Here is a 21,095-nt window from a genome sequence, read left to right as displayed (position 1 = left end):
CCACCCCCCCCCGACTTGATATCAATTTTTTTTTTCCCTTTCGAAATGTGGGAAAACAAGCCCTGAGCGTTGGTGCGCTTCCCAGCTGATTTAGAAGCGACAAAAAGTTGGCTTTTCGGTTGTGTTTTCTAGTGGCAAGTGTGAATGGGAACGCTCAGGAAAACCGTTGTGGGTGTTTTTAGAAGTGAATGTGCCCGGTGAAATTGTGTGTTGTAAATAAATCTTTCCTGCTGGAGTATTTACTTTTTTAGGAAAAAAAATATCTCTTGTCCCTAAACCCATCATAGAAATGAATTAAAAAATGCTAAATGTGTTAATATGGCACAAGAAAGAGCGATTGGGTGTGTAGCTGCTGCCCCAAAATACCCAAGAAGGATAAACTGATTGAGAGTTGTTTAATTACGGCGATTCTTCAAATAACACTTAAAGCTGCAAATTATGTTAATGATCGCGGGGCACCATTTTAACGAAATACTTCAGAAGTCTTAGACTGTAAAGAAAAGTCTCTGCTGATAAAGATGTCGTTTCATTAAAAAAACTGAGTTTTAAAGTTAGTTTGGATTTGTTTAAAGTATTTCATTCCCGTTTGGGTGTTACTTTATCTTTGCTGATAGAAAAACTTGGAGAAATTTAAGAGGATTTAGGAAAAAAAAAATCTTAAAAATTATTGTGTGCTTTCTTCTTCAGAAGGTTAAAAGAATAAAAGATTCTTTAAGGGGAAAAAAAACCCCAAACAATTCAGTTTTCGTACTTGATCTTAAGGATTGGTTTGGGGGGGGTTGAAGCTGGAAAGCCCGAAGTCGATGGGGTCGAAAGAATGAATGAATGAAGAGAGGAGGAGGGGCGAGGGGGGGAAAAAAGTGAATCCATCAAGCAGACATTCCAAATATGAGGAATGTGGAAGTGAGTCGACCAGAGAGAATGAAACCAAGTAATTGGGGGGGGTAGGGGGGAGGGGGAAGATGGAGTTCGGTTGATAACAGCCCACAGACGTAAAACTGAACGGGTGTTTTCACGTAGAGGTCATTCCCAAGCAGTTGGAGATCTGGAGGGTCTGTGTGCTCCTGAGCAGAGGTGGGAATTATCACATGTTGTTAATGAACTAAGGATGGTGTGCAGTGCATGGAAATGGATGGAGAAATCTTAAGATTGGCTCTTTTTTTCTTTTTTTCTTCCCCCCAGTCTTTGTTTCAAATCAATGTTTTCACACCCGAGAAATGTTGCCTTTGCGTGTGCAGAATCCTGAAATTAATTGTTCCTAACGAAATCTTCTAAAACTTTTGATATCGGCGCGTGTGATTTCTTTCTTTGTCAGTATCAATCAAAAAAATGCACCTTTCTCCCTCCTGATGTTTGGATTCTCTGAAAACTGAACTGAAAACAGTTTGCAAGTTCTTTTCCATTAAAATAAGACACTCTCTGAGTGCTGAGACAAAATATGCTTTTAATCGAGACTAAAGATTGCTCCCTTCCCCTTAAAACGGGTCTGGTTTGCAAGTTATAGTATGATTAAAAAAAATTAGCAGCACCTTCGTTTACAGCAGTGCTTGGAAATGGAAAGGCAGGATGAATGCTCCTTTCTGAGGAAGTTGAGTTTAATGGGGTTTGGTTTGTTACAACTTTATTTTTTGATGACCAGAAAGGGAAATAATCTAGACTTCTTCTTTGCTTTATTTTTGTGAGCCCCCAGCTCTGAGCTGAGACCTCTCTGCTGCTGGTTTTACACCTCTGAGAACTGGAATCATTTGGGGATTAATAAGTTTTGGTGATTTCCACCTAAAAAAAACTAGAAATAGTTTGTCATTAAATTAGTCGTTAATAGTTTGTCAGTAAACTTCATCCACGAAGTTTAAAACTGTGATAATTGAATCAATTTGAACATACCTGGTAGAAAGAATCTATTTACTGATTTACAGCCTAAAGTGAGAGAAATGCCTTTATTTCCCCCTTTCCACATAGGAGCTGTAACTGCCACATCCATAAACTTCGTAGCTTCAAGGTTTGAATCAGTAGAAGACAGAGCCCATCCTGTGTAAAAACTCTTTGTTAAGCGTTTGATGATTTTAAATTCCAAAGAAAAGAGTAAATCGAATTCCCTTGAGAACCTCGGTGGCGATTGGTAGGACTGAATCTGCTTCTCCATTTGAATTTTGTTCCTAATTTTGCCTTTTAGGTTAAAACCCAAGCAAACAGAGATATGGCTAAGGGAAGTTGGGGTTAAAGTACTCACTTTGAAAATTGAGACCTTTCAGAATTAAAAAAAAAAAAAGAGGAGATTCCTGCTCCCAGCCCAAGCCCCCAGCGATGTTAATGTTTTCCAGAGTTACTGGGAGGGTTTGGGGAGAGTTCAGGCTGCTCAGGGTGGCCCAAGGTTGGCCCAGGGGTTTGCAGCTCCAGGCTGGAGCAGGAGGAAACATCTCCAGCCCCTTTTCCCTGCCAGGGTCACCGGTTCCTTTCCGCTGCCTTCCCGATTTGCTGGATTTAGCAACGGCTCTGCCGATGCAGGTGGAAGGTGTGGGGCTTTTTGTGATGATGCGGCTGGTTTTACACAGCAGTTCGGATGGGCAGAAGAGGGAGCCTAATGCAAAAGCGTAGGGAAGCTCCCAGGGGATGTTGGTGTCTCCCCCTTCCCAAAAATTAAGGAGGGCAGTAGGAGAAAACTGAAAAATTGAGGAGCTTGAAACCTGCAGGTTTCTGTTGGAAAAAAAGCTTTTTGAAGGGGTCACAGAGACTTTTCTGGGTTATATTTTGTTTTGCCTTTTTCACCAGAGCTTTTCAAAAGCTGTAGGTGAAAACTCACATTTTCACTGTGACCCGAGTAATTTAAAAGCTTAAGCGAGGATGTGAGGTCCTAAATCACCCACTTCTGAGCATCCCTGACAGCTGCCCTCTGCATCTGTGGGTGAGAGGGGGGTCTCAGCTGCCAGCCAGACCCCGATAAACCAGAGCACGGTGGGGAGCAACCAGCAGAAAAAGTAGTTTCAAGGTCTCCCCATCCTCCTCGCTGGCCAATGGGTTTGAGCCTTTGTACACCTTTAAATTCTTATTTTGCCCAGTTTGAAGTGTGGAGATGATCGAGAGGGTCCTGCACTGAGTACCTGGGGGGGGATAACAAATGCACTTGCCTAGTGAAGTTTAAAAAATTTAAGAAAACAAGTGACACAGGAGGAAAATGCATCAGTGACGGGGTTGATGTCCTACATCGTCCGGCATCCGCTTGGGAAGGCTTTTAGCTGCTGCAGGGAGGGGCATGAGGAGTGTTGCAGAGGCACTTATGGAAGAGTCTGCTCACCAGGAAAGTGTTTTCTTACCCTGTGTTTTATGAAACGAGAAGCCCAGACCCACGGGGGTGTTTGTCCTCTCCAGAGGCGTGTGGTGTTCTATCCTTGTCTGCTCATTTACCAGCAAAGGAGCAAACCCCGCAGGGAATTCAGCTCGGAAATCTCTGCTGGAGCTTACCTGAAAATTGCAACTTTATCCTGGAGGTTGCGGAGCTGGGGGGATTGCTGGAAGGTTTTCCTTGTTTCTGCAAGAGGTGCATCTCCATCCGTCTGTCTGTCCCTGTCCTCGTGTGTTTTCTGGTGAACCATGAGATGTTCCGCCCAGGCAGCGTCGAGATCCGTGTCCCCTCAGAGGGGACGGGCTGGGGGAACGTTGGGGTTGGCCAAGGTGACCTCGGCAGGTCCCTCCCCACCCGAGTCCTGCTCTGAGCCGAGGGCAGAGGTCTGGGACCACGGCAGGCTGGAGGTTTTCCATCACTCGTGCGTTGGTAGTGCCCCTGGGAAGCTGTGGAAAAGTTAATGTAAAGTGTTGTTTTAAGCTGGTTTTCTTAAAACCAGCGTGCGTTTTTTGCCTCTGATGGAATTAAACCACTGAAGGGGAGCGGGAACCAGTTCCCCATCGGTTTATATCCAGTGTCCGTAGCCTGCTCTTAAAGATGCTGGAGTGGTCTTTGTGGATTTAAGTATATACATTTACATGAAAAAATCATGTTTTAATTGAAACCCTCTCGCTTTTCTCCTCTGGACAGAGTTAGCAACGGTTGGGGTTTTCTGGAAAGGGTCTCGTGAGGGTTGGGGTCCCACAGATGTTTTCTGGCTCCTGCCAGCCCTTCCCGTAGGAGCCACTGCCCAACTTTTGTCCCCTTCCCTGCATTTTGGCTTCGGTTTAGGAGCGTCTGAAGCGAAGCCGGCTGTTTTCTTCTGTGTAGCTGAGGGTTTGGGGTGCTGGAGCTTGTTCGGAGGGGAGGCTTTGGGTGATCTGTGTGTGTTGGGAAGTGCTTTTGGGAAACCCTTCATCCTCCCGGTGCTGATGCCTCGAGTCCAGCCCACTCCAGCTGCCTTTAAAGGGAACTTCCCCAAGGAGGCTGGTAAAACCTGAAGGGCGGGGGGAGAGTTTATTAAGATTCTGGCTGGAGGCGAGGGGCCAGGAGCTGGTGGAGCTCGGAAGGAGGGAGTGGGGACGTCGGTGGGGATGGTACCAGGGACAGGATGGACAGTGGGACAGAGGCAAGAGCATCCCTACTCCATCCGCTCCCACCTCCTGATGTGAAAGAGCAGGGGAGCGCTGGATTCCCGTCAGGAAAAAAAAAAATAGAGAAAATAAACAAACATTAAAAATCTGTCTGTCCGTCTCGGAGGAGCCCTCGCGATCCGTCAGGAAATGGGTCATTTATTTTATTGTAACTGACACTTGGGAGCCCTGACATGGTCAGAGCTGAAATTTCACACTTTTCTGGCTACCGTAATTGTCAGGTCCGTACGGAGCAAACCCACTTGAGAAAACAACCCCCTAATTCAGGGGGCATCCCCGGCAGAGCTCGATCCAGGCTTTACTTCTAAGAGTCACCCACCAGGTTGAATTTAAGATGCTATGAACACCGTCCACCTATAATAAAAGCGGCAGCAGCCCCGTGCACCGCTGGGAGCTGGCAAGGCTCCACGCAGTGCGCGGCGAGATGCAAATCCCGCACAGTCCGGAGATATTGCGATGTGTAAACAGCACTTGAGATTACAGGGAAATTGATTTGCACAAAGAGGGGAAAGTTTTGACTCTGACGAAGGTCCCACTGTAGTTTCCTTCTTTTTTTTTTTTCTTTACGAAGTTAAAAGAGGAGATTCTGGGAGAACAGCCTCCTGGAGCAGAGTGTAAAAGAGACAGGAGAATTGTGATCTAGAGCCAAATAAAAGGGAAGAGAATTAAAAAAAAAAAAAAACCACTCTCAGGGCCAGATTTTCACCCACAATTGGAGCCAGATTTTTCCAACTTGCATTTAAGCGTCTAAATAAAAGCTCCGTTTTCAGAAGTGATTAGCGCCTGATGTGCTGAGCGCTCTTGAAAAATCTGACTGTCGGGATTCCTTCTTATTTCCTGAGATTTGGATCTGCCAGCTGACACCCGGGAGGTCTCAGCAGTTACTGGCCCCCCTGGGTTCTGCTCCTTTGCCCCCCCGATGCTGCGGGGGTGGCTGCTGGGGGCACAGGCTGGTTCCAGGGGAGTTACTTGTCCCCCTACTTCTTAGCTCTTAGCTGCGGGGTGAGCCGTCGTGTTAGTGTTTGTGACAAAAGGCATGTCAAACTATTTGGGAATTCCGGGCGTGCGCATGGACGTGGGATCAGGAACTGTGGATGAGGTGCGGAATAAGGGGCACAGAGCTGCTGCGTGGTGAGGTGGGGATGGAGTGATGCCTGAGATGCTCCATTCTCCCTTCTACCTCTGCGTTTTCCCCGGTGTCGCTGGCTTGGCTTACACTCCTGAATGAGCCAAAGCTGTGGGTTCGGACCTTCTGAGAGTGTTGCATGCAGATTGGGTTGCAATTAGAGGATATCTACATTAAGATACCGCAGGCAATAGCAGCGTTTACCTGCGAGGTGCTGGGAAATGCTGCATCCTCAGCATCAGCGCTACCGGGCTGGGGTGAGCTCTGCAGTTCTGCCCAGGGCTGTCAGTCTTAGCCAAATTGGTTAATATAGGCCATGTCCACGCAGATTTGATCACCAGAGTGGGTAGTTGTGTGTGTGTGTGTATGTACACACCTGTACACCTCAGGATGTATGTATTCTTTGCTAGGAAGGCATTCACGTGAGGGTTGTGATCTCCTGTGGTTCAAGCCTCCGGCATAAAAGTATTTACAAACAAATTGATCAGATGAGCAAAGACTGAAAGGAAATTGTGATCTGCCTAAGGAAGAAGAGCTTGTGGCTGCTGTAGGCTTTATGGAGTTGTTTGTCGGGGTGTGATTTCATTAGGAGCCAAGAACCTCGTATAAACGTTGTGCTTTTAGGCTCGGATTCGCAAGGTTCCGAAGGACGTGCTTTTAGAGAGGGAAGCCATCCTTTTGAAGTTAATGAGGCTGCTTCGATGGTAAAACGAGGCATGTGCTGAATTTGAGCCTAGATATACAACTTTATAGGAGCTTCATATAGTCATTGAGTTGAGCACTCAGTTACAGCTGAACTAATAACGCAACAAACAGCGGGGACATCCGAAGCCTCCTCTTGCTTACGGCAGCGATGCAAAGTGGCTGTGACTTTTAGACGTGATACGTACTGCGGGGAGAGGATATTGTGACTGTTAAAAAGCTATGGCTTGAATAAAGAGCTTCCCCCGGTGAGCCTTTACCCGCCCCGTGGTCCTGTTCCTCTGCCTTGCTGGCTGCACACCCCTGCATGCCTGGCAGGAATATTTGCACAGCGCAAATTTTGTATTTAGTTTCCCCAAATACTTGTTCACGCAACTTTGAAAGCTACTTTCTGCCGCTGTTTGTGCCAGTAAAACTTGGCGATGTGAATGTTTATGGAAGGCAGACAGGAGAGAGGGCACGAACGTGTCTGAGGGGAATTCACTTCGGAAAAACTCCAGATCAGATATTCGGACAGCTTTGTGCTGGATTTCCCTGACAGTACATCGAATTTATTTAGTGTATATTTGTCGGGTCGGCTTTCCACGTTGCCTGTGCCAAAGTAGTGGTGGGCTTTAAATGGCTTTGCTTCGGCACTATTGGCTGTGTAGCGAGGTGCATGGCAGTGGAGTAGAAAAGCCCCATCGTTGCTGTTTTCCAGCTCCTGCCCTGTCCTACCTGAGCCTCAACCTTTTCCTTTTCTTCTCTTATTCATGACCCCACTGCTAAAAAAAGCTGACCCCAATATAACAAACATAGGATGTCTTCCCCTGTCTGGAAACTTTACATCTCCTTGGCTGCTGGTCCAGCTCTGGTGGGATGAAGGAAGCAAGTGGGGGGGTTTAACTCTCCCCCAAACCCAAGTGGGTTCCTAAGGAGGAGCACAGCCACAGCAGTGCCCACACGGGTAGCTTCCTTGGTCGGGCTGTCCGAGGTGAGTTCGTTGGCATCTTTCCTTCTGCTCCCGAAGGGTGATGTATGTGGGTTCTGCATGAGAAATCTTAATTTCTCATTTTGCAATGAAAATGCTAGGTTGTGTTTTTTTAGAGCTTTGTTTTTTCCTTGCCTCCTTTCTGAAGAGGAAAGGCAAGAGAAGGTGCGTCTGGCTTCAACGAGATATAGTGAAGAACTCAGTCCTCCTTCATTTCCAGCGTAAATTTTAACTAGAAGAAGAAGAAGAAAAAGCTTCACTTGTACTTTTTCATCTTGGGTAGCTTCTTCTCTTTACCGTCCCTTAGGCAGAAGAACGGAAGCATTTTGATTTCACTTGCAGTTTTCAGCAGAAAACACCTTGCAGCTCTCCCCCAGCTGGGGCTCAGCCGCAGCCCCGGCTGCGACACCAAACCTGCCGCAGATCTCGGTCTCGTCCTTGCCTGGACTCACCAGTGCTGGGGCCAGGGCTGGAAGGAGCCTTGGGAGCTCCTGACTGGGATTTGGGCTGGAATATGCTCCTGACACGATGGGAGCACGCTGGAGGTCTGACACCACCCCCTGCCACCTTCCCACCCGAACTGGGAGGACTGGCAGGTCTGAGTACAGCATCACGGGTTTTAACTTGAGTTTTACTAAAGGGTCTCCACCCTTGAATTAAGTTTATAAGATAGTATAATCCGTGTTGTAACTTCTGGATTCTCCCTTGACGAGTCCGCTTTGATCTCGGAGGGCTTGTCTGCGTGCAATCGCTGCACTGGTTCAACCTGATACGGCTTCAAACCGGCTTGGTGCCACTGGCACGGAGCCCTGCACGGAGACTCTCGTATATTGATTTTTTGATCCAGCCTTATCTGACAGATCTGGACCTGCCAGGCGTGAGGGTCTGCGGTGTCGTGCACTGTAACATCGCAGCAGAGCAGCCCTCAAAGCCACCGGTCCCTGCGCTGCTGCCGCCTCCTCCTCCCGACACAGACCTCGGTGAGAAAAACCCTCAGAAGTCACAAGCAGTTGTTTCCTCTTCCTTTCTTGCACTGGCATGTGCTTGTGCATCTGGAGTTGTCAGGGCCCTGAATCCTTGCAGCTCCCCTCGGTCTTAACGAATCCCTCATTGTTTCCCCTGCTCCGAACACTCCGACCCTGCGGAGTTTGTAAGATCTCCGGTAAGAAGCCAATACCCTGTCCGGGGGAGGCTGGAAATACCAGATAAAAAGATGGCCCTGGCTGCTTTCTGTAGGCAAAATTGTCTGAAACATGTGAGTGACACCCGTCAATCACCCTGGCAATGATGTTTAATTATTGAGAAATGAGAGCATGTGCTGATGGGATTCGGGGTTCTCGCTGATGCCGACTGCGTGGGAGCTGCCCGAAGCTTCACTTGGCTGCTTTGCAGTGCCTGACCTCACCTCAAAGCATCCCTGAGCCCGTAACACCCTCAGAGCCACTGGAAACCAGTAAGAAATGTGTCCCAGGCACTGGAGGAGGGCAGAGGTGCCCTCTCGTGGCAAGGACAGGTGGGCGAGAGGTTCATGGGTGGCACCCAGCTGCCTGCTGAAACCCCATTCCCAGCACCCTAATGAAGGGCGGGAGTCGGCGTGGCTGTGCTGCAGGTTTCACGCCATCCGAGGTGTTATTTTGTGGGCTGTCAGATTCTGGGAGGGTGGCAGGTGGTGGACTGAGACGTCTCCTGTGTCGGTGGCTGATGCTGTAGCTCCTGGAGGCAGGTGGCTGAGTGAGAATCCACGCCTAGAACCTTTTCTACTCAAAGCTGGCCCCGGTGGGTGATGGGAGATGCTCTGAAATATGTAGAATGCACCAAAATGCGGAATATACTTCATCTCATTTGTGATGGTATTCAGGGTTTTGTATCATTGCCAGGGTGGAGGGAAGCTAACAGTCCCTCGGAGACTTCGAGGACATGCAGACGATGCCGTGTGTTCCCTTGCCTGGCTGGCTTAGAATTTGCTGTGCAGTGCTCTGAGGTGATGGTCTCAGAAGTGCTTTGAGGTCCAGGGGTAAAAGATGGGCTGAGGAACAAGTCCCACTTCTGCATCACCTCCACATGCAATGGTCTGCGAGAAAACTTGCCTTGAAACACCACATTTTTGGAGTCTCTGTAGCCCAGCCGGTGCCAGCGCAGGGGTCGGGTTTGATTAAGGTCTGAGAATTGAAATTTTAGATTTTTCTTAAGGGATGAATATCTTTCCACATGTCGCAGTGGCTGCTGGGTCGCAGTGGGACTGAGCTGCCCCGTGGCTGGAGGTGACTGGGAGGGAACTGGTGTTTTTCTGCCACCCGTTTGTCAGAGGCAGCGGGTCCCGTTGAGGTTTGGGGTTTGGGTTGTGGGAACCCACTGAGTTGAGCTGGGCTTGGCTTTGGGGCATGTTCAGAGCATCAGAAAGAGCTTTTCAATGCGTGGCAACCCGCCAGAAAATTAGAACGGAAAGATAGTGCAAAATGGTTGCATTGTATGAAACTCATCCATCTTTCCTCTCTATTACTTACTGTTAAACTTGTCCTGTCCGCAGATACTTGATGTATTGACTTTGGCAAGGACTAACTGCACAAGTTGGGGGGATGATTAGAGTCTTCCTCTGGGCAAGTCAAGGAGAAGAGTTTTTGAGGTTTCTTTGAGATTGCTTGCATCTTTGGAAGCACCGAGTATCTCGCGCTCTGCTGGGTGGAAGTGGCGTGTGCTCCATCCCACCATCTACGTGGGATCAGTGGGAAAAATGAGGAATGGAAAGGTAGCACAGCAGTTTAACAGAGGAGGGAATATACGTCCGAGTGTTTTTCCTGGCTCTGGGCATCAACCGGTCCCTTCCCTCGGTACCCGAGATGCAGCAGCTCCTCTCAAAACAGGAACGAGTTCTCTGAGGCTTTCAAAGGGATGCTCATGGACAACTCGGCAGCTCCCTGAAAAAAATCTCATCAATTATTAGGTGTGATTCTCCGTGTACAAAGCGGTTCCAAAAAAGAGCTAATGGGGAGAAACCAATTAGACAGATTTATTAGCCCAAGATCAAATTCTAGTTGCTGAGATGATTGATTGAAAGGATTAATCACGTCATGCTTGCTTGCCAGAGATAACTGCTAGCCAAGGCGAGCGGGTCTGTCTGAGACTTGCGTAGATGACGTGTTTCTCCAAAATCCCATGTCCCGTTCACATCCCTCCAACTGCAAGAAGCCGAATATCTTGGTTCTTTTGGCCTGGTCTCCTCAGGAGGGGCCTCTTGGTTCGTTTCTCTTCAAGGGATGAGCCTGGTTTTCTCTCTGCTTTTCTTTCTGCTACTGCTGCTTTAATCTTGTCATTATACATATTTGCATATTTCTTTCTCAACATCCTCTTCCTTTTATTCCACCCCCAAATCTTTCCCATCAGCCACCCTGCAGCTCTGGCTTTGCTCTCGCGCAGGCGCAGCTGGGACTCTCCTCTCTTGCCTTGGCCAGGTTCCCCAGCGAAGAGCAACCACTGGCCACGGAGGTTTTGTACCCGTGTGGGGTTATAGATAAGTTGATTCTTCACCAAGACTTAGGATAGGAGGAGAAACAGGTCACTGGAGTTGGAAAGAAGGAGGGTAGTGGCTTGAAATAACACAGCGAGCTTTTAGAAGAAAAGGTGTTAGAGTTTGAGTTTGTTGCTCTGACGACATTGAGATCTGGTGGGAGAAGTTGTTTTGGAGGCAGTGGGATGGTTTTCTGGGAGACCTTTGCTTTTTCTTTATGGGAGATACGGAAAAATTAATTGCTTAAATCGGTGTTTCCTGAGCAGGCTGCAAGCTGGGTGCCTTTTCAGGACAAAAAAAAAGGGGTGCTCTTATCTTTTCCCCTTCCACCCTTCCTGGATCCTGCTCAATGGGAGCATATTTGGGAGCATTTTGATAGGGTTCTACCACCTTTTTTCTTGCTCTGTGGGGCTATGCCTGACCTGCCCCCCATCATAGCCCAGGTCATAGTCCAAACCAACCTCGATCAGCAGCTTCAGCGGTGAAGCCAGGCTTTCAAGGAAGGGGCCAAGTGGGGCCATGGGGGGCAATGCTGGAGTTGGGGGGGACCGGTGATAGGGAGCGGCATGGCCAGGCCAGGGCAGTGACGACCTTAACCGCGGCAAAAAAATTGTGCTGTAAAAAATTGCCCTTAATTTAAGGCTCACCCCGCAAGCTTTGGGAAGTGCTAGCCCAGATCTACCTTTTTTTTACTTATATGCTCAAATTGAATACCTTGATGTTTGACATCTTGGCCTTAATACTCAAACCACAACATAATGCCTCCAAACCTGAGAGCTCTGGTTTTAGGCTCTTTGCAAACTCCGGGGAAGACTTTCCCCTGGTTCCTCCCTGTTCCCACATTGAGGGTTTTCTTCCAAACCGTGAAGGCTGTGAAAGATCAACCTGGACCTGTTACATCTCCATGAGGAGCTGGGTCAGGAGGTCTGGATTCAGAGAAAAAAAAAACCTCAAATATCTGTCTCTGCTTAAGTATGACTCAAACGTTAGTAATGCTGTGTGTAATTTGGTATGTGTGTTCTTTCCTGCCTTACCAGGGCATGAGCAAAGATCTCATGTGCCTGGTCCTGCTGGGGGGTCCACTTGGTGGTGGGTTTAATAGCCCAACAACCGACCGGCACGTGGGGAAGCTGAGGGATGTGTTGGCTTGGGTGGCGCTACAAACGGGGGCAAATCACGGGTGAAGTGGCTAAAGGCTGGAGGCAGATCCCGTCCGAGCAGGAGGGAACGCGCTGGGTTGTGCTCGGGGGTGGGGTAGGGATCTGCTGTGGGCTCCCAGCAGGTACCTCCTTCCTTGTGCTTTTGTTTCTTTGTCAATGAAGGGAGTATAGGGATAATATTCCTCCTTAGCAGAGAAGCTGGCAAATTGAAAGCCTATAAATTTATAAGAGAAAAGCAAGTAATTTCAGCCACAACTTTTTCTCCGAGTCCCCCGGCAACGTTTGTGTCTTAGCAACCACATTTTCCTATTTAAAAATGTTTAAAACATTAAAAAACAACAACAACAACACATTAAGCACAGGATTAAGTGCTTTCCTGAATCAAAGCCTAACTAGATAAATGAAATGCTGTTAATTGAATCAGGGATGCACTGTGTTTTCAGCCCCCACATTTGCATAACATTTGCATTTGATTGAAAAGCCATCGTTAATGTTGTTCAGTTCTAGTAGGTCCCCCCCCATGTCTCTGGCTTTGGCCGTCCCCCTCCTGCCCCCGAGGAGCTGCTTAAGTGGTTTCGTTAGGAGATGGCCCAGGATGGGGTCAGTGCTTGGGGTTGAGGCGAGCCCAGAGCTTGGCCGTACTCTGCCGTCAGCGCCTGGGTGCCGCTAATCGGCTCTGCTTTGGGAAATACTTGGTGGGGGATGGAGAAGGACCAGGAGGTGATGGATATAAGAAAGATGCTCTAGCCAACATCCCACAGGAAGGGTGTCTGGTGTATGTGTGGCTCCGGCGTGATGGCACAGCTTGATCCGAGATGGGGACAGAGGACCAGCAGCTCCTGCCGTGGTGCTCAGGGTTGGCCTGTCTCTCGCAGACATTCCCTAAATCAGCCCCTTGCTTTGGGACTAACGAGGAATCGAGTTGTCAGGACAAAACCTGGACTGGTGGGAAATGAGGAAGGAAACCTGGTGGGGAAATAGCTGTGCTGTGGGGCTGTTTCACTCATGGGGGGTAACCCTTGTGCAGGAGGTTGTTGTTGCCCTCTAAAAATGAACCTTCTAGAGCACCAGGCTCCAGTAACACAGGCGGTTGTGAGTGTCTGCTCCCTGCGGATCTCAGGGAATGTTGTTTGGGAATAAGCACTCCGAAGGCAATAGTCAGGGTGACCTGAGCATCTTGCACCTGCCTTGCCAATCCCTCCAGCTGCATCCATGCTGCCAGCACTGGTGATGCTCGGGGTCAAATCCTATTGGAAAAATAACCCCAGCCCTTCGGTGACCCCCTGCCAGCATCGCAAGGCTTCGTGTGCCAGGGGAAGGGGCTGCATCCGTGGGGAGATGAGGAGATGCAGGTTTTATCCCAAGCTCTGCTGCCGACCCGCTCGGCGGCTGTGGGTGCAGTGATGCTCCTCTCTGAGCATCTCTCCAGCTATTCCACGCTGGGAGAGAGCAGCTCTTGCCTCAGGTGGGACCTGTGGCCGAATCTTTACTGGGAGGAGGTAGCAGCAAGTCTCGCTGGGGGTCCCCACCGGAGGCAGGGATGCACCTGTGCTGGGGATGGGGAGAGGAGCGGCTCTGCCTGCCCAAAGCATCACCTCAACAACACCACGCGGGGCTCTGCGAAAGGGAAGGGAACCCTCGAGCGAGGCCGGTGCTGCTTCGCCGTCAGCTCGGGGTCCCTTTGCCCCAGCCTCCCGCTGGCCCCTGGCCAGGCTGCCTGCTCCTAACTAGCTAGTGCCCCGTTCTTGGGTCTCTGCCACCGCCGCCACCGTGCCAGTCCACTCCGGGGAATTACCAGCAGATTCTTAATTAAGTGGGCGGCTCTGGCCACCCTCTCAAAGGTGATCTCTGGGGATGCATCCTGGGATGAGAGAAGAGGGATCCTGAATCTGTGCTTGGATGCTTCCCGGTGAGATTTAAAAATTAAAAATCCCCACCCACAAACAAACAAACAAAAAAACCTAAACCTAATTTGGGATTCTTTAGTGGTGATTCTGCTAGGGTGATCGGGGTTTTCTGCAAAGGATGCAGCAGGTACCAGTGCGTTCGTGCTGCCGGTGTGCCGTGGGTACCTGAGACTGCCCGGCTCCAAGGATGCGGCTGCTGATGTGGCAGTGAGAGCCAGCAATGCCGCGTGGGCTCTGGGTGCATCAGGGGCACAGAGTGGTTTCCAGCTGGCCCTGGGGCTGTTGAAGACCAACAGTGTGTATTTTCTGAACAAACGGGGCTTTCCTTTGCTTTACTTCTCATTTCACCTCGGTTTCTCCCTTATGGAAAGGAAGGGACATCCTGATGCACTTGGGGTTTGACCCACACGGTATCAATGGGCACACAGCGAGAAATCTCCGTGGTACCTGGAATATTGCAGGATCCCTCCATCCTTTTTCTGGGTGCTCAGTGTTGCTCCATGACACTTTGCTCCATTTCTTTGCTTTTTGAGGTTTAACCTGTCGGTGTGTTGAGCTCTTTAAAGAGCTGGTTGAAGGAAAACTTGAGGAAAGCTGTGGGTGGAGCAGGTCTTGGTGCTTTCGCTGCCCAAGGTAACAAGGGACAGATCCAGCGAGGGGTAATGAGGCACTGACCCAAGATGCTCATCAGTGGCGTGGCTCTGTGACGTGGGTCCCATCGCAGCCTCCTGGTTGCAGCAGGGTGGGTGGTTTTTTCCCAAGTGAGCCCAGCCCATGGCTGGGGAGGGTTTACTGAGAGCATCAAGAGATTTCAAAGGTTGCATTTTTCCTCCTGGTCTGCAGGAGAGCCAGCAGATCCGCACTGGGCTGCCGGGAGTGTTGGCAGGTTTTTGAGAGCTGAAGGACAGACGTAGCGGGATGCTAAAATCCCATTATCACAAATGGCACCGTCGGCGCGGAGCAGGAGGAGGGTGATGCTGGGATCCATCCCTGGGACTGTGGTTCCTGTCCCCTTACAGCCCTGGGCTGTTCACCCTACTCTCTCCACCCACCCTTCTTTTTTTTTAATTTAAAAAAGCCACCAGCATGCACAGGAACCGGCCAGATTTGCAAATTGACATTTTTTTACCAGGTTGATCCGTCTGCTTCGGCTCGTCCCAAAGAATTGGGAGGCTCCTGCCTTCGGCATAAGATGAGCAGCATCCAGCAGCACTCTCGCCTTCTCCCGTCGGCTGGAGGTGCCGCGGCTGCTCCGTGGCTTCTGCCCACCCGAGCGACGGTTGCGGCTGGCAGCCAGGGTTGGGCGAGCGGAGGCTGTGGGAGCCCTTTGGCAGCGCGGGAGGGAGGAGCTCCTGCCTTTGGCACATCATGAATAAAAAGCTGGGGAATCGCCGTCTCATGGAGTTATTTATTTGGAGTAAAGCTCTGCTCGGCACGGAGGTGGGAGAGGGCAGAACCGGGCTGTCGCATTTGGTGGCGCGAAGAGTGACATTTCATAACCAGGATTTAAATGCAGCAGGACCTGCTTCTAGCAAAGCAAATAGCGGGGTTTATTTATTCATGAGTTCCTCTGTAATCCTAACCACGGCCGATGCCGAGCGCTTGGACAGAGCCGGATTCGAGCTGCTCATCGGAAGCGGAGGTTTCCACGTGCTATGGGGCAACTCCGTGTCGAGCCAGACCTCACCGAAGGGTGATGGAAGCGGCCCCCGTTCCGCTCTCCCCGCGGCAGGATGGGCACTGATGGAGATGGGCCAGGAGTCAAGTATTCGGGGTGCCGACTCATCCCGGGATTTCACGGGATCCGCTCTGCTTTGTGCGGCTCACCCAGTTGGGCTGATAAAAGACCTGTCTCTCCCTCTGAGCGTGGCCTCGTGGGGATTTAATATCCGTCTGTGATGGAGGCCGTTAGGAGTGGCAAATAATCCCGGTGGCGTGGTTGTGATGGGAGGAATTACCGGTTAATTAACATATTAATAAAAGTCCAGCGGCCCTGGTAAGGCAGAGCTGCCTTGCCCGGCCGGTGCGGATGCAGACGATGCTTTTCCCAGGAAGGAGCTCCGGCAAGCTTGGCAAAGCAGAACTGATTCTTTCCTTTTTTTTTAAATATTTTTTTTTTTAAGGAGGAAAAAATTAGATGCCAGCAGCCGAATTATGGTGCGAGGACATAAATGGCTCTTTTCTCTCCATGGCACATTTGATTCTGGTCACGTATGTGCAGAACACATGCTCTGCCCGTGCAGATGCTTGTAGCTATCTGGACAAGTTTCCGTGGCAGGGGTGGGCGGTGGGAGACCTACGGGGTTTCCTCTATCGCTTCAAATCCTTTTGACCCTCCCTGGGCTGTGACATTCTTTGCATTCTGAATTTCTTAATCTCTCTCCCATTCAATTTGGGGTGCGGATTAGCACGTAAAGGAGAGATCTGGTTTCAGAGTTGTGCCCCCTCCTCTTTGCTTCCTGCAGCCCCCCACGACACGCTGTGATTTTAAGGGTTGGGTTAGTTTCTTTTTCCTCATCCACCTCGTTTGCATCTGTAGGAGCAGCAAAATTTGGTGTTTTGGATCCTTCCCAGTAGCTGAGCTGGTGGGAGCGCTGAAAATTCTTTTTTTTTTTTGTGTGTGTGTGCTTCATTATTTTTGGGTGGGAGAGCAGCCCTAGATCTGGCCATCCCATCCCTTCGGCTTGAGTCTTTGGGAAATCTTTGGTGACTCTGAGAAATATCAGTTCTGGTTTTGTTTGAAACCAACTGCCCTTTCAGGGATTTTGATGTGTTTGCATCAGCAGCACGGGGCAGAGAGGATGCTCGAGGCCGCTGCTTTTAGCTCCCAGGATGAAGGGGCTGAGGAGGAGTCCTTACCTCCGTGCCTAAATCCTACCCGTGGGTTTGGGCAGGTTCATTATGAGATGATTTCTTATTGACAGATGAGCTGAGCCACCTTCTGAAACTGTGTAATTAGAAGATAAGGATCTGGAATCTCATTTTCTCTCCTTGTTAGGATTATTTCACACATTCATAAACACTTTAAATTTGAAGCCGGGTCTGATGAGCAGGTCTGAGGGTATTTACTCAGCGTAGTCCTGTAGGTGCTGAGCTGCCTGTCGTGGTCGTGGCATTTATCTTCCTTTTCTTTAGGCATCTTAAAATTCAGTGGGTTTGGTTATTCCTGAGAAACAGAGACCAATGGAAGGGGGGACACCAGCGATCCATGGGGTGTTGGCACTGTCTGCATGTGGGTTGCACCCCCAAAGCTGCATCCTTCAAAGCCTTGGGCACCTAAAGTTGTCATTGCCTTTAGGTGGGGGCTTTTGGGGTGTCCGGCAGCACGTTGGGGTGCTGACAGCTGCGACGGCGTGGCTGCACAACGGTGCTGGAGCTGCCGGTTGCTCTCAGCTGTCTGTGGCAGCTGCAGGGCGAGGGGCGGGGGGACACAGCACCCCCAGGGTAAATTTGGCATCGGAATTAAAAAAAGAGTTTCTATTTTGGGAAAAGTGAGGTTAGGAAGAGCCAAAAATGTGAGTAGAGAAGCAGCCTGACACCATCTTGGGTGGTGGAGCCGGGATGCCCATGTCTTGAGCTCCCTGGTTAAAATCCAGACGGGTTTTTGGATGCGGCAGTGATGCTCCAGTGGTTCCCGCCAGCGGTTGGTGGCATCCCGAGGGACGTCCCTTCGTGTCTGTGGTGCAGGAGGGCAGGTTACACAAACGCACGGCCCCCTTTTTGCTTTTTAATCCTTCTGTTTAATCTGGTGAAACTCCTGGCCTTTCCAGCCGTGCCCACGTTAGGGCTCCAGCCAGTGCCAAAGGGTCGGGGAGATTTGGCATCTTGTTCCCAGTGAAGCTCCCAGCATCAACCAGTGGCATAGCGTGTAATTAGCCAAAAGCCATCAGAAACCCCGGTAGTACGTGGAAATGCAAAGCTTGATTAGATACCTCAGCGTGCAACAGTTCAAGGTGAGACAGTGGCGTTCGGGACACCAAATCTGCTTTTTAATTGCTTTTCATTTGTTTCAGGAGCCGGAAAATTCAAATCAGAAACATCCCACCCCAGCTGCGATGGGAGGTAAGAGGAGCAAGGTCAGATGGAAGGACTGATTCCCTCCCATAGGCTTCTGTTCTTGGGATTAAAATTGATTCATCTTCTTCTTTGTTATTAATTGAGTCTAATTGTACTAGACCTTCACGTCCACGTAGCTTATCCCTCTTCCGTTACAGGAGTAATTTCAAGTGGTAGAAGCAATGTAAGTTGCACCAACAAAAATCACTATTAATAACAAGGGGATTTGATTTGTCTGTTGTATAAGGAACAAAATGGATCCTTTCTTACCGCTGGCTGCCGGGACTCCAACCCAACCCCCATCTGGCTCCGAGGCCCCTTAGTCCAGCGTCCTGGGGCAGGCAGGAGCTTCCTTTGTCTAATTGCTTGTGAAATCTTAATGACTAGAAAGCTGCCTTTATTGATTGATTGTATTTCCTTGGTCTGTCCTGGCGATCCCAGTGTAAAATGGGTCTTTTTCTCCCTTTTCCAGGTTCTGGATGGTTTGCTAGCCCAACCCCCATCTGGCTCCGAGGCCCCTTAGTCCAGCGTCCTGGGGCAGGCAGGAGCTTCCTTTGTCTAATTGCTTGTGAAATCTTAATGACTAGAAAGCTGCCTTTATTGATTGATTGTATTTCCTTGGTCTGTCCTGGCGATCCCAGTGTAAAATGGGTCTTTTTCTCCCTTTTCCAGGTTCTGGATGGTTTGCTAGCCCAGTATGGCACCGTAGAAAACTGCGAACAAGGTAGGGCTGAAAAAAGATGCCAACTTGCCGTTGTTTAAGATGTTTTCTCCCCCAGCGATTTTTGGGAGGGGGAGGAGGGCGAGGGCAGACACGCGGTTTCCCTTTGTCAGCAGAAGCCGCGGCTGAAGATGTCAAGAGGTCTCAGCCTGGTCCCTGGGGATCTTTTTTATTTTTTTGTCTTCCCTGTTGGCTAAAAGACGCGACCGGTGCGGTGGCTTTGGGCAGCACACGTGGGTGTCCCCACATCGGGTGCCGGGTTGGCATCATTCCCACCGTACCTGTGGGGACCCACGAGCAGCCGCTCCGGGCGAAGGTGCAGGATGCTCTCCTGAGGCCGGCCAGGAACTGTCTGTCTCCGCTCGGCAGATTTTATCTCAGGCTCTAATGGTGATCTGTTGAGACCGGAGGTTTAATATTGCCCCCGGGATGTTTAATGAGAGTAGCGTTACCACAACCCTCCTAGAAATGGAAAGGAGGGCTCGGAGGAGCTCCTGGGATTGTCCCCAGGCTCTGGCGAGGGATGGCAGGATGTGGTTGGCTTTGCTGCGGAGCGCAATGACGGATTGGGATCCTCTAAGGAGGGCAGGAGGGTCCGTGCTTCCCGGGACCGATCCCGGTGTGGACTGAGCCCTTGGACACTCGTTTCCCTCCATGTCTGCAAATCCCTTGGGAGCCCCAGAGGAGACTCACCCGAGGGGGTGTCTCAGCTTTCTGGGGGGCTGAGGTGTTCGTGCTGCCTCTCTAACTTCTGCCTCTCTTGCTCGCAGTGAACACGGACAGCGAGACGGCCGTTGTCAACGTCACCTATGCCAACCGGGAGCAGACCAGGCAGTAAGTGCCCTGCGTTCCCGGGAGCTCGGGCTGCCCTCCATGCTGTGGGTCTGACTCCTCCTTCCCTGCTTGCAGAAAACAGGGTTTCCAGTGCTGGGAGTCAGATTACCGCAGAATTCCTAAATTTTGGCTAGAAACGCAGCAAATCTTTGAGGACACCCTCCCAGGCTTTGATATCTTTTCCTTCACCCTCAGACGGACAAGTTTTTAGGCTTTTCTCCACAGTTCAGAGAGCGAAAGCACAACTTTTTGCTTAAGGAAAAGTGGAGATTTTCTTGCACTTACATGATTTCAGGAGTTATGTCTCCAGAAAAAGTAATAATGATACCAAATATCCTCTCTGGCTGATGGTTGTGCCTTTGGGTGATTTGCCTCTCCCTTTCTCGTCCTGCCCAGGGAAGATCAGACTTTGCACTAATCGCAAATGGAAAATTAACTGGGTTTTCACAGCTGTTCATTTTGCTTTCCTTTTGCCCTGACAAAAGGCTCTGGAAAGGGTTGGGATCAGTGCTTTCCTTGGAGGGCAGTTTGAAGGCACACAGGGATTAATTGATAGGTTTTAATCCGGGAAGGTTTCCGTCACCGAGGTGGGCATGGCTCAAATGTGGCCACCGCGGCCACGCCACCATCCCTGGGGATGTTGCCTGTGGCCGCTCTACCAAAGTGCCAGTTTCCAAGTGGCCACCCGGCTGATCATACTTAAGTTCTCAAACCCAAATTTGATGTGGTCGCGTGCATGGCCGCAGCAAACCTTCACGGGGGAATCGCTGTCTTGTTTTATTTTCTATAAAGACACGTCAGGGTCCGGCTGTGGAGATCCCTTGTCTATCCTCGCCAGCCCTCAGCTTTGTGCTCCATAAGATGAAATAGTTTGAGTTTATTTTACCAGGAAGGACCAAGCAAAAGAGTTTTGCGCAACTAGTTTTGCTCTCAGATTTGCAGCCCTTCTTCCCTGCTTCTTCCTCCCGCGGGGATGAGGGCGCTTCATCAAGCATCGCTCTCTGGTTCCTTCGTGTCCTGCAGGGACAGGGCTGCTAGTAGGGAAGGTCTTTGTTCAGCCAGTTTTAGGGGATTTGGGACTTGGTTTTGGTGGGGTATTTTTGTTTGTTTGGGGTTTTTTGGGGTTGTTTTGCAAGAGTTGAGTCACTGACCACTTTCTGGAGAGCCGCAGTTTGGGTTGTCTCGGTAGAAAGCCAGGGAAGTTTGAAGGAGCTGCCAAAGCCCTCGATTTGCTCTTGCTGCCAGCCCCATCTATCGACAGCTTTCAGCTCTTGCAGTCCCTGAAGTTCTGCCGGGACTGGGATTTGAGATATCAGACAACAGTCCAAGGAGGAGATGTGTGAATCATTCCATGGGCAATCCTGTCCTTGCCCCGGGTGCTTGGAGAGGTTCCCCTTAAAATGCTTTGGCTCATCTAGGCTGGGTGGAAAGTCCTGCCAAGGTTCCCGCGGCATCAGTGATGTCTCCTTTCCCCCGTCCCAGTTCATCCTCGCCGGGCGTTACGCCAGGGAGGCCTTGGCCCATATTGGGTCAAGCTGATGAGCTGCTGCTCGGCGTGGGAGCGTGAGAGGAGGCACCCCC

At 50.1% G+C, this 21,095-nt stretch overlaps 1 protein-coding gene across 1 annotated transcript in view; it reads left to right on the top strand.

Moving 5' to 3' along the window:
* Positions 1–21,095, top strand: part of LOC104506041 (insulin-like growth factor 2 mRNA-binding protein 1) — a gene marked incomplete at its 5' end in the record, with an annotated part of 27,719 nt that overhangs the window by 2,168 nt on the left and 4,456 nt on the right. Inside the window, 4 exons of the mRNA XM_010146848.1 lie at positions 17,917–17,965; positions 18,632–18,683; positions 19,451–19,514; positions 20,997–21,069. Of these exons, the coding sequence (XP_010145150.1) occupies positions 17,917–17,965; positions 18,632–18,683; positions 19,451–19,514; positions 20,997–21,069 (238 nt within the window). The remainder of the gene's footprint in view (positions 1–17,916; positions 17,966–18,631; positions 18,684–19,450; positions 19,515–20,996; positions 21,070–21,095) is intronic.

This window comes from Eurypyga helias, unplaced genomic scaffold (genome assembly GCF_000690775.1).
Source record: "Eurypyga helias isolate BGI_N326 unplaced genomic scaffold, ASM69077v1 scaffold27072, whole genome shotgun sequence".
Taxonomy (NCBI): domain Eukaryota; kingdom Metazoa; phylum Chordata; class Aves; order Eurypygiformes; family Eurypygidae; genus Eurypyga; species Eurypyga helias.
Note: the sequence above shows the minus strand (reverse complement) of the source record. Positions and strands in the feature narration are given on the sequence as shown.